The sequence below is a fragment of the Miniopterus natalensis genome, chromosome 12 (assembly GCF_054644295.1).
Source record: "Miniopterus natalensis isolate mMinNat1 chromosome 12, mMinNat1.hap1, whole genome shotgun sequence".
In the NCBI taxonomy this organism is placed as follows: Eukaryota; Metazoa; Chordata; class Mammalia; order Chiroptera; family Miniopteridae; genus Miniopterus; species Miniopterus natalensis.
Window position 1 is genome coordinate 58,016,757 of NC_142092.1, and position 12,974 is coordinate 58,029,730.

At 38.9% G+C, this 12,974-nt stretch overlaps 1 protein-coding gene across 4 annotated transcripts in view; it reads right to left on the reverse strand.

Annotated features, from left to right (window-relative positions):
* ECPAS (Ecm29 proteasome adaptor and scaffold) overlaps positions 1-12,974 on the reverse strand; it is an 82,798-nt gene that overhangs the window by 7,486 nt on the left and 62,338 nt on the right. For all 4 annotated transcript variants that reach the window (XM_087822828.1, XM_087822827.1, XM_016213708.2 and 1 more), the window contains 14 exons: positions 12,514-12,619; positions 11,695-11,742; positions 10,899-11,020; positions 9,214-9,364; positions 7,663-7,728; positions 6,400-6,489; positions 5,060-5,126; positions 4,417-4,508; positions 4,267-4,333; positions 3,863-4,054; positions 2,846-3,054; positions 2,027-2,070; positions 1,738-1,930; positions 289-427 (listed from right to left, as the gene is read on the reverse strand). In XM_087822828.1, the coding sequence (XP_087678954.1) occupies positions 289-427; positions 1,738-1,930; positions 2,027-2,070; positions 2,846-3,054; positions 3,863-4,054; positions 4,267-4,333; positions 4,417-4,508; positions 5,060-5,126; positions 6,400-6,489; positions 7,663-7,728; positions 9,214-9,364; positions 10,899-11,020; positions 11,695-11,742; positions 12,514-12,619 (1,586 nt within the window). The remainder of the gene's footprint in view (positions 1-288; positions 428-1,737; positions 1,931-2,026; positions 2,071-2,845; positions 3,055-3,862; positions 4,055-4,266; positions 4,334-4,416; positions 4,509-5,059; positions 5,127-6,399; positions 6,490-7,662; positions 7,729-9,213; positions 9,365-10,898; positions 11,021-11,694; positions 11,743-12,513; positions 12,620-12,974) is intronic.

Here is a 12,974-nt window from a genome sequence, read left to right on the forward strand (position 1 = left end):
AAGAAACCAACACTGCCGACACTTTGATCTCAAATCGAATTGTGAGAAAACGAATTTCTGTTGGTTACGCCGCCTAGTCTGTGGCACTTTGTTACAGCAACCCTAGCAAGCTAATACAATAGTCAACAGGATTATTTGCCCATGTAGGAGTAAAATTTATGTTGGATAATTCTCGCTATTAACCAAACGCGCTGTACAAGGAACAATAATCTGTCACACAGAACATCTCTGCTCTCATTAAGTAGTGTCTGGTTCCAGCCCTTCACCAAGTGCAGTTCCGGGGCTTACGCTGCGTCTCCACGCTCCGGGGCCAGGCTTTGCCCAGGCTCTCGAAGGCACCCAGCAGGGATTCCAGCTGCAGCTCCTTTTCCTTCTCATTCTCATCCTCATTTTTCGTTGTCCGAACTCCAACGCTTTCAGGTGAGTTCTAGGACATGTCAAAAAAAAGGAAAGCAAAATATAATTTTATTCCAAAGTTACAGGTGCACTATTAAAACAATCAGGGTGCCAAAGTAGATGTTAACCAAGAATTAAATGCTAAATTCTCTGGCATGAGTTTTCCTATTTCTAAAAAGAATTTGTAACAGGGTACTACAACTCTCTGATAAATATGGGGAATCCTTTCATGGAAATCTGTTAAGATAAAAAAAAAATACTGTATATGTAGTATTTTGAGCACAACATAAAAAGACTTGCATTAGAATCGTGGAATTAAAGATGAAAGGACCTGGTAATGATCTAAATCCAAACTCCCAGTAAGAGGGAGACAGGCTGGGAAGTGATTCATCCAGCTAGCTGGTGATATCATCAATTCAAAATATAAGTCTCCCAAATCCATTATTTAGGTACCAAATTACTTAAACAGCTTTTCTCAAAGAAAACTACTACAAATTAGCAGCAACACAAGAAATAAGAATGCTATTTAAACTATTCCATGTTTCACAAAAAATAAGTAGGTAAACTATATCCTTCTTTCTTTAAAAAAAAGTGCTTCATTTTCCAAATGAAACTAAAGTCTTTTCTGGATCAAACCCCCCACCCCACAAATATATGGCAGAGGCAATTAACAGTGACACGCTGAGCTCCGTCTTCACTCTCGGACGACTGGGGGTGGCTTCTGCACATGCTCATAAGGCAAAGCTGGTAGGGTGGGACAAAAGTAGGTTTAATGTCGTGGGTACACAAAAGAGAGTTTACTCTTCTATTATTATTTATTTATTGCTTTTTTTCCCATACAAACAGTATGATAGAGACCATTCATTCATTCCAATATCCACTCCTGGGAACTCACTATTCCTGTAGCCTAAAGTTTCCTGGCTTGCAGGTCAAAACCCCTGCAACAGACTCATCTTTCTGCTTTGTTTTAAAAATAAAACTAATCCACTCTCCCCTCTTCCCACGGAGGGCTAACACACACCTAGAGTGCAGCTCTGCAGCAGGTTCTGGCTAAGTCCTGGCCAACAGGATGGAAGTGAAAGCACCATGCAGCCGCTTCCAGGAGCCTCCTTAAGAGAGAACTGCCAAGCCTACTTTGGTGCTTCACCCTTTCCTCATCTCCTTTGTCATCACCTGCTTGGGACACAGATATGCTATAGACCATGGGGACAATGATTTTCTGCTACTGGCAACTATGCTAATCCTAAAATAAAATATGCAAAGAGAACACAGGAAAATCTTTTCTTTTCTTTTAATTTTTAAAGTACAAACCAGATTTAAGAGGATCTAGGTGGTCATTACCTTCTTGATGAGAGGTATGACAATGTCAGAAAACTCCTGGAATCTGTCTTCTTTGGTGGCCTTCAAGACATCCGCTGCACAGCTGATTGCTACAATCTTGTATTTGGGATTCTCTTTGCAACACTCCTTGAGAACAGCTTGGAGAATTTCATTTGTGCTGGGCTGATTGGGCACAGGCTTTTCCAGCTCCGCACTACAGGATCCATACAAAAGCATCAGAATAGTTAATAGAGGCTGCAGCTTTCAGGTTCAGTTTAACAAATGGCATCTTCCCTGAAAGAACATTTACCTGCAAGCTGTTACCACACAGGCAATGGCTTTCAACAGTTCTTCCTAAAGGGTTGAGAAATGAGAGAATGCTATTAAGCACATGTGTGTCATTCACATTCTCTCTACTATGACAATTACCTATAATTTCATAACTATGACAATAAAAATTAACTAGAGCCGTCTTATCTGTAAGCTCTTTACTGTTTAATAAGCACAACTACAGAAGCAGAGAACCATAAAGCCTAGAGAACCATAAAGTCCAAGGTCACACAGGCCGAAGGGTCAACCATGGAGTAAGAACTACATCTGACTCTTAGCCCAGCACTTCTACAGTACTGTACTGGCCACCACTGACTTTTACAGCATCAAGTAGACTGGTTACATGCTGCCACAATCCCATTTCCCTACTGAGTGTTCACTATAAGTATCCCACTATCGCTCTTATATAAAAAATGACTGTTGCTAATTCATAGGCCCCAAAGATGGGCATCCTCAGGTCCAAGTTTAGACAGCTCATTTTGCTACTCAATTTTGCATGTGCCCAATCGTGATCTGTGCATGAGGTCTCCAGGTACAGAAAGGTGACCACTGGTTTAAGCCTTCTACACATGATAAGTAAAAATCTCCAGCACTACTGTGCAGTGTTCAGGACACATGGGTTGCACTGTAATGAAATAACACTTAACCAGGCAAAGTTCACCCAGTTTCCCACTGGCTAGAAAAACAATCCATCTGATGTCCCACAAAACCAGATTCTAATTTTTACAGGAAACAAAAGATGAGGTCACCATCCTTTAAGGAGACGTTAAATGTAACCGGGCATGAATGGCTCCTTTACCTTTCCGGCCCACGTTCTTCCAGCGAGGCCTTGCAGTAACGCCGTCAGTATCATTCCCAGATATGGAGGTACTAGGGAGCTGGTTTGTTTTGCAATTGATGCCATGGCAATTGCACCCTGGGCTTTCATTTTCCAGGACTGAGACTGTAAAGCCTTCTGGGTAATAGCAATCAACTCCTGTAGGTATAACCGAATGCCGCCAAAGGAACCTAGGTTATAAAAAGCAGAATTAAAGCAACTTTTAAGTGACCAAAAAAAATTTTTAACTGATTTTTCTTTTCTAAGTCTGAAAAAAAGTCAGTGATCATCAGTCTAAAGCAGTGATTCTCAATGGTTACATTACACCACTCTCTAAAAGTGGTGGTGTGATTTATCTCTATAACAGCAGGACTTTATGAACTCAATGTCCATGAGGGCATCATGCCAATGGTCCTCATCCACTGACATGCATAAAAGCAAAAAAAAAAAAAAAAAAAGAGAGAGAGAGAGAGTAGAGAAGCACTACTCTAAATAATGTCTATGCAGGGTTGAGAAAAGTCCGGCCCGCAGGCCCTATCATTTGGTCTGGCCCTGCCAACGCCTCACCAAAGAGAAGCAGTTCCGGCCATCACACTAGGGGTGAGTTATGACCAAATATAGCAGGCTAATTTTAAGTTGATAATTTTGTATGGTCCATGAGTGATACTGTAAATATCCAAATGGCCCTAGGCAGAAAAAAGGTTCCACGCCCCTGCTCTAAGGCAACATAAAATCACTATTCAGTCTCAATTAAAACTCCACTCTGTCGGGGCAGAGCTGCTACTCTTGCTCGGGGGCAGCAATGAGGGAAGAAAGAGACCTCTTGAGTGCCAATCTTGAGAACTCACATAATCTGGACACAGGCTCAAAAACAAACGGACCCATGCTGTTAAGGTCCTGGGAAAGTGACTACAGGAGTTTATGAATAAAAATATGAGTAAAAAACTCCAGCTGTGGTTCTGAAAAAACAGGCTGAATTCATAGGTACTGTTTACTAACCAGGTACATTCTCCTGCCACACTTCAGTCCACAAGTTGCATTCGTCTTTTTCTGACTTCTCCTCGTCTGCAATCTCATGCATGCCTAGAAATGCCAAAGGCAGAACCTCTTTGGCGTGGTTCTTCAATACGTCAGGGCTGTAGCGTCCAATGGCGTGAACAGTCAAAGCACAAGAGGTCTTGTAGATGGGTTCTGACGAGAAGCAGAGAAAAACCACCACCTTTATGACACTTGCTGTTTCTAAGGGTAACTACTAAATAGACTATTGCTCAATTTATCAGTAAAATCAGTGAGAAATGATCCTAGCAAAGCACTTAAAATCATAGAGGGTTAGACCTGATTTACAGCGTTTGATTAAGTTGTTAACATCTAAATTTAAAATAATATAAATATAAAAAAGGTACCGTCTTTCTCCATATACCAGCTATTGAGCTTCTGCAAGAGTTTCTCTGTGCTGCTATCCCGTGAGGTCTGAAAAAAAAGGGAAACAATCCTCTCATTTCTTTGTAACTATCAAAGTATAATTACTTAACTAAGCAAGAAATTCGACTCACCCGAACTAAATGGCCCATGGCAAACGCACAGGATTTCTGAATTACACTGTTCCGATCTGTCAGGCCACTAAGCAAAGCACTCATAAGTTTACCTATCAGAAATAAGGGAGAAACATCTGATGCCTGGGTGATCAAATGTTTTGCTCTGTTCCCAGAAACAAAACAAACTTAACTCTGTAATTAATGCCTGACTTATTTCATGGTAGTTTAGAACCCTTGTATGTTATATTTGTACTACCTATTTGCCTGATATAAGATTAAAAATTAATCTGTGTCTAGAATATTGTGAAGAAAGTTGAAAAAATGAAAGCTAGGTACATAAAGTTCATTAGGCCATCTGGGAGCCAGTCTAAGAAGAAAAAAATGCTGATGTAAAATTAGCTGTACAGTAAAATCCTACAGGATAGCAGACACTTTCACCTTCCTGTACCACTAAGAAATAATCAAACACTTGTAAAACAGTGAAAAATTGCTAAACTTGGTCATCCTTTACCTCCTGGGAACAAAGAGATAAAGGTAGAGGAAGGGAAAGTATATGGGATCACAAGCATGTTGGGATGATGATTCTTTTCCTTTTTAAAACCTTGTCACACAAGACATGGCCACACAAAAATGTCACCACGCAGGGTTTTCACAAACTCACCTGAGTAAGGTGTTAGGTCCTGGGGACACTGAGTAGTTAATGACACAATGACACTGGCACAGCCTCCCTACAGGGTTACAAAGGCAAAGGTCTAAATTTGATGGTCACAGTTGCTCTCAAACCCCTTGTTTCAGGTGGGTGTCAAAGATTCAAAAATAAGATACACACAAAGCCTAACACCCCCTCCATGAATCAATCGAGAAAAAGGAAAACTCTTATTTTAAATTAGCCCATGCAGAGATTTTTTTCAAAACCTCCAGCAGGAAGATGGGTGCTCTCAGACACTGCAATTAAGAAAGAAAACTGGTTCAATCTTTTGGGAGGGCAACATGTGTCACCTTCTCCATCCTTGTTCTAAGATTTCCAGTTCTAGAAATTTAACCAAAAGAAATAGCTTCACGTGTCCCAAGGCATTCAGCAGAGTTCTTTGTTTAGTATCAAAAATGCTGGAAACAGCCTCGGCCAGGTGTGGCTCAGCGTTTGAGCATCGACCTAGGATCCAGGAGATCACAATTCGATTCCCGGTCAGGGCACATGCCCAGGTTGTGGGTTCGATCCCCAGTCGGAAGGCGTGCAGGAGGCAGCCGATCAATGACTCTCTCATCATTGATGTTTCTATCTCTCCCTCCCTCTCCTTTCCTCTCTCTGAATCAATAAAGATATGTCAAAAAAAAAAAAAAAAGGCTGAAAACAAATTAGATGTTCCTTGATGGATTAAAATACATGATGTGACAGCCACACAACAAAATATCATATGGCCATTTAAAGAGGACGTTGTAGAAGACACATGCACATAAAAGAGGCTGGGAGGAAACACTTAGAAATATTAACAGCAATGACCTCTGGGTGGTAAACTTAGGACAATTCTTAATTTTTCCCTGATCTATAAATGCTAACTTTTTTAAGTACAAGCAAGTGTTAATTTTGTCAGGAAGAAAAAAAATGTAGTTGTTTTTACAGTATAAGAGATTATTTTTTAGAGTATAAGAGGTAGATAGGCTCTGATCCTTGAAAAATCTTGGAAAGACATTTTCCTACCTAAACACCCGCTGAGCCCCTCTGTGAAAAATGCTAACCACCACCTAAAAACCACATGCCCTGATAACTGGATAAGCATGTACATGGCAACCAGGGGACAGAATTAATTCCACTGAAACAGACGATATTTCTTAAGTTACATGTTTCATTTCCTGAATGAGTTAATGCAACCATAAAAACAAACCAGTTAACATAAAATATTAGGTTTTATAAAAAGAATATGAATTTCAAACATAACGGCTGTTATATTTTTGTGGCCTAAACAAATGAAAGTTACTCTTGTGAAAAATACATTTACGTACCTTAGTGCCAAGACCTACGCCACTTCTGATCAGTTCACATAATCTAGGAACTAGTTCGCCCAACACTGACACATCAAGATATTGCAGGCACTTTTGGAAAAGAATAAATATAAAATTAACCTTAGCAAATAATTAAGCCCATACCACACTTTCAATTAAGTGTCAAATATGTACCCACTGGATTTGACATGAAGTTGAAAAATTGCCAGTTTGATTTTGCTCTGATTTCAATGTTAAAAGCACCATTGGATTACAAACAAAACCCATCCGTCGGTGGTTCAACAGTAAAAACAAAACAAAAATAATGAAAAACACTGACTTTCTAAAGGAGAAAATAATGTTATCCAACAAAAAAGATCTCTCTGGACCTACTTCCTCTGTCAATCCATGTTTAGTGTAAAGGACCTACATGAGAACTGACCTTCAGTGGGCCTGCCCTACCAAACCATCTTATTAAAGTTGATTTCTTAGCAAATTTGTGGTACTATATAGCTTTAAATGCAATGAAATATATTCTATTATTAATGAGTGAGCAAATCCACAAGGCATTTGCTAACTATTCCTATTTCTTTAAGCTTTCTTTCCCCCTCCAAAACTCCAACTAAGACATAATATCCTTAGACCAACCTTTGGTAACAGTACTCCCAGTAAGCAGTAAACAGTATCTCCTTTTGTCCAGCCTTGTAATCTGCTTAGCAAAACTATTTGCAGTCGCTCACGAGCTCTCGGTTAACCACTCCAGGGTATGCACGGCAGAGTGAACTTCAGTGGCTTTAGTGACTCCTAATCCAAGAGTCCAGGAACTTAGAACCTAGCTGCCAAGCAGCTCTTTTCTGCAAATCCCTTCCTATGACTAAAGACACGTATCCATACTGCTCAGCTCTCTCTCCCCCCTTCACGCTGCCTGCCTCACTGAGCACTGCCGGCCTACAGTGTCCTAGCCCCCCAGAGACAAGGTTCAGGCAGAGACAAAAATCTGAGTCTTGCTAAACAGGTCAGAAGATACTTAGATCGTTCCAGAAATCTTTTAATATATTGTCCTCTGATAACACAACTCTGGAATAATGGATTCTAGTATTTGGAAATTATTTATTTCTTTTAGTAACAGAGAAGAAAGAGCTATAGTAAGAAAAAACTGAAGTCACAATGCTGCTCAACTCATCCCTTAAATTTCTACTTCATTTAATGTAACCTGGAGACGGAATAATTGCACTCTAAGGTGAGCAGACACACTTAAACTTTCTCTTTACAGTAGGCACTGACCATGTTGATTGTTTCCATCATGGGAGAGGATTTGGCAGCACTGAGTCGAGCACTATCCATCGCAGCCTGAGAACACAAATTGAAGTCATTCAGCACATTCAATTAACTAAGAAAAACCTCTACACGCTCCCACGAAAGGGCTTTATGCCAAATTCAAGAATCTTTTAAAAAATAATGTATTAACAAAGTCAAACGTAAGTCCAACTCTAGTTTCTTTTGACCTGCACTCAATCATTCCCTGTAGAGGCAGCAGCTCACTACAGGTGAGAAATTCAGACGTGAGAAACTAGCTGCCCTCAGAATTAACATAATAAGGCTCCGGGCAAGTCATCCAGCCTTCTGGAGCCTCGGGCTCTCCGTCCATTAAATAAAGGAATACACTAAGTAAATTTCTATCTAAGGTTTTTTAAAAATGTGTCTAAGCAACAACAAAAAATTCATACACCTATTGCTTGAACTTTGTTAAGGGCCTTCACATGACACTGGTATTTTAGTCTAATAGTTGTGCTGTAGGAGAGGTCAACACTATCCAGATATAGTAAATAAGGAAAGTAAGGCACACAGAAATGACTTGCCCAGGGCTACAGAGTCGGGACTATTAATTTCCGAATTCTCAACACCTAGAAGGTTGGGGAGCCTAGGAAGGGGCAAGATTACTGCTGAAAGAATGGAGAAGAAACGGCAATATTAAAGGCAAAGAGAAAAGACAGTAAGTTATTAGAGTAGTGTAGGCAAGTTAAAAATCAAGTAGTCAACTGAGAAGAAACATCTGCAATCTACATGACAGGGGTTTGATAGTCCTAATAAACAAGGACAAATGTAAAAACATACATAAGTCAAGTACAAAAACAGGCATAGAATAGAGTATAAATACAGTATAAAAAACAATGGACAACAATAACAACAGCAAAGTGTAAATTACAACAATGATTCTTAGCAGATTGATACTATTCAACGTTGGTTTTAAGATATGGAGAAAACAGAACATTCACAACATTTGATGCCACAAAATCTCTCCTACAGAAATTCAAAACCACCTCATTGTGGAATACTAGGCACGCATTAAACGGAATGAAATCGGTGTATATATACAGACATGATACATTGTTAATGACAAAAAGCAAGCTGCAGAACATTCATAGTCTGATTCTATTTTAAGATTAGTATGCTTGTTTGGTTTTATAGCCTATGATTACAAAAGAATTTGGTAAAAAGACACAGGAAGCTGTTGACAATGGGTATAGACCCAACCCCTAAACAAATAAACAAATATGTACAAAAAAACTGTTAAACAAATGTTAATGCATTTTTTGGATGGAAGTGTCTTTTTCATCTAAGTCACTGTATAGTGTGTGAGCCTTCTCCCTACCCACCCTATAAAAGAACATTCCCTGTGGTTACAGCAACTCAGCTCTTTCCAGAGTGGAGAAAGTACCACTCAAGGCATGCAGTTTGTCTAAGGACAAAGGAAGACTGTTCAGATGGACCCGGGTCCCTTCATGGGGCTCTTCCCTCATGATACTTACCAAAATGCCTGTGTTGTCAACTCACCTTTTCTTGGTCTGTAGCTCGGAGACTCAAGTAATTGAGAACCTGGGGTTCCAATACACTTAAGGATTCTAGCAGAGCCGGGATGAGTTTTGGTGCATGTGGTTTCAGCATGGCTCCTGCACTTTTACTGATCTTCACAAGGGTGTTAATGCTACAGACACACAGAAAACACAGAGTCCTTTTAACAGTAAGAAGAAGCCTGACAAATCTAATCATGGGGATGTTTTGCAGTGTACTGCATTCAGGAATATGCTCAGTTGGTTATAGAGCCTGGTCTTAGCACTATTTTTATTTTTTTTTTTACTTTCTAGTATAGAAATTTTCACACATACATGAAAGTAGAAAGTATCATAAGTTAAATTCTATGCTCCACTCAGTTCAACAATTAGCAATGTTTGGCCAATTTTACTTCATTTATACCTCTGCCATAATAGACACAGACATACTCTTTCCCCTGCCATTGTATTGTTTTGAAGCACATCCTCTAACACTTCAGTATCACTAAGAGGAAAGGACACTTTATCACAATCAAAATAGCAGTTCACACCCCAAAAATATTAATTTTTTCATATCACTTAATATCCAAACTTCCATTTCACAATTGTGTTTAAGTGTTTACTGAAATCAAACCCAGAGTCCACCCACATGTGGCAATTTACTGTATTTCTTAAATCTTTTTTAACAGTACGCTCTCTCCTTTTTCTAATAATTTATTTGTCCTCATTGACTGTATCTTGATGGTGTCACTTAACATGTTTTTTTGTCTCTTGTACAGATCAATCGAGTTCAGGCTTAATTTTTTTACAAATGAGAATCTTTCATAGGTGGTGCTCTACGTGTCTGTTCCAGCATGTCAGAATGTGCACAACACCTGCTCCTGGTTTCTTGCTGTTAAGAGTGACAGTGGGTTCAGGTTTGGTTGGCCTGAACTATCTATTATAAAGTTTCCCACCAGCCTCTTACCAGTGGATTTAGGAGCAATGAATTTTCATTACCTAGGTTATTTTACTGAGAATAGCAAAATGATGACATCCTAATTTTATCATTCCTTTTCATTTGTTAGGTGAATCCTTCTAAAAAAAACTTTGCCTCACCCAGTTGGCATGGCTCAGTGGTTGAGCATCAATCTAGGATCCAGGAGATCGAAGTTCGATTCCCGGTCAGGGCACATGCCCGGGCTGCAGGCTCGATCCCCAGTAGGGGGTGTGCAGGAGGCAGCTGATCAATGACTCTCTCATCATTGATGTTTCTATCTCTCTCTCCCTCTCTCTGAAATCAATGAAGATTTTAAAAAAATAAAATAGAACTTTGCCTCATCAACTATGAAATACTGTTGGTGCTTTCAATTTGATCTAATTTTAAGAGTGAAATATATTATTAAATGGTACAACCAACAAGCAAGCTCCTAAGGACCTAAGGCATAACAGGAAGATGTGCTTGCCAAGCACAGAGACCAGTGAAAAATTTTTTAAAAACACTCTACTCAAGGTTGAGGCCAAATGACAAAAGGCTGGTCAAAAGCAAGGTTCCCAAGAGAATGTTTTTGAGAAAATGTTCTGGGCCTTTTAACAAATGCTCTTTCTTGGGTTACCTTGGGTTCTCCTCAACTCATTTTCCACGCTTTCGAATCTAACATCAAAGAACTAAGTAAATTCGGTATATTCACTTCATCAGCTGATTCACACCTGAGGGCTCGAACTTCTGTCACAGGACTCATCATTCCTTTGTCCAGAAGGCAAGGCAGAAGGGCAGCGATGGTTCTCTGGCCAGCTGCTCCTTTGGCGGGGTCACACATTTTCACACAAACCTCACACACAAAGAGTATGGAAATTAGTGAAACTGACCTCTCACCCAACACTTTCTACTTCCCACATCCATAGAAAAGGGTGAGTCCACTGCCTATGACACCACAGAAAGAAACACAGGAATGAGGTCTGGGATTGCGTCCTCTGTCTGCAATAGCTAAGTGGAAAATTTCTGGTAATGCACTTTACTTTCTAAAGCTTTTGTCTTCTAACTTGTGAAATGTATAAGTATTTAACAACATGACCTACAATGTACTATCCCTGATATATCACAAAATCAAGTTCAAGTGGGAAACTAGTTTCAAAAAGCTTGCCAACCTCATAAACATGAAAGGCAGATTAACACACAAACACAGCAATAATGAAGAGAAAAGATAGATGTTGCTTAAAATGAGTAATGTGCTCTTCAGGGTCAAACAAAAGTCATACCTTATATAAAGACCCAAAAAAGCTCACCATTTAAACAGACTAGAGATATACTTTGTTAAAAATACTAACAAGTATTCTAGTGTAATAGCACCCAGCTTCTCATTCATCGTAAGAATAGTGAACTATAACATGATGCCAATTACACTGCAACTAAATGTCATTCTATATGATAAAAAATAAGTGATTATCATGGTCACCTAGAACCCTGCCCCACACTTCACCCCCAATGTAAGATAGGAGTTCTCACCTTGCTCAAAGTTTTCAGAGCTAGTTCTGCTGCTTTTCGTACAGATTCCTAAAAATTAGAAAAGTTTGGCATCATAAAAGTTAGTTTCCTTTCACAATGCATAATAACTGCCTCCGCGTCTACACAGATTAGTGTGAAAATCCTACTTCAATTCCAGGCAAAAAATAGTGCTTCATTAGGCTCTTTGCCCATCAAGGAACATATTTCCATGCTCCCCTCCCCCCACACACACACAGAGGTGTTTTTTTAATTAGGTATGACCTATTTTGACCTTATAAAAACATGGCTACTAAGTATAACAGTTTAAAAACTAAATGTATAATAAAAACAAATGTAAAGGTCTTTATGACGATTCTAAGAGACTTTTAAAATCTCTAATGAATAAACAAAAAGAAAAGCAAAACTGAAATGGGTAATTTTAATGGTAAAATATCAAAATATCTAAAATTTAGATTGTCCAGGAAAAATACAAAGGAACTGGTCACATTATTTCAGAACAGCTGATCCAATTTATGAAACTATCGAAGTAGAGTTATTCCGGGTCACTTCTAAACTGTTATTTGTCCCTAATCAATAGCATCATGAGATCTCTACTGAAATCTCATGATTTCAGTAGCCATCCTTTTTTTTTTTTTAAAGTCAATCCAATTTAGATCTAAGGATACTCAACCTTGCAAATTCACAGATACATCAAGACTGAAACTTTGGGGAGAACTTACAGTCTTTAAAAATTGTCTGGATATTGAATTTTAAAATGTATAATCATATATATTTTAACAATTTCAGTTTAAGCTATTCTGTAAATGCATGCAGATTTACCTTTATGTCATCTTGTACTCTAAAAAGAGTTTCCCAAATTTCTGGAAGTTTATCAATGATGTCATCTAGGGGTCTTCCTCTCAATAAATCATTCAGAGCTAAACAGCTGAAAATAATTTGGTTTCAAACATATGATCAAGAAAGCTCAATATTTTACTCTGAAACATTCACATCAAACAAGAATATGGATTCTGCCTATATTTCTAGTCCTAACTCCATCCCACCTCAAGACGACAATGACTAATCTCTCCTTGGTGACTCAAATATATACCACAGACATATGTCGTTTACAGTCATCAAATGCCTGTTTCCCACAACTGTAATACAATCTCTCTGAGATCATACATCATTTTTTACTTACCAGTGTACCTCCAGGGCTTAGCACTCTGCCAAGCACATAGCAAGCCCTGAATAAATACAAATTAATTATGTATGTGTCCATAAATTCTCCCCTAACAAAG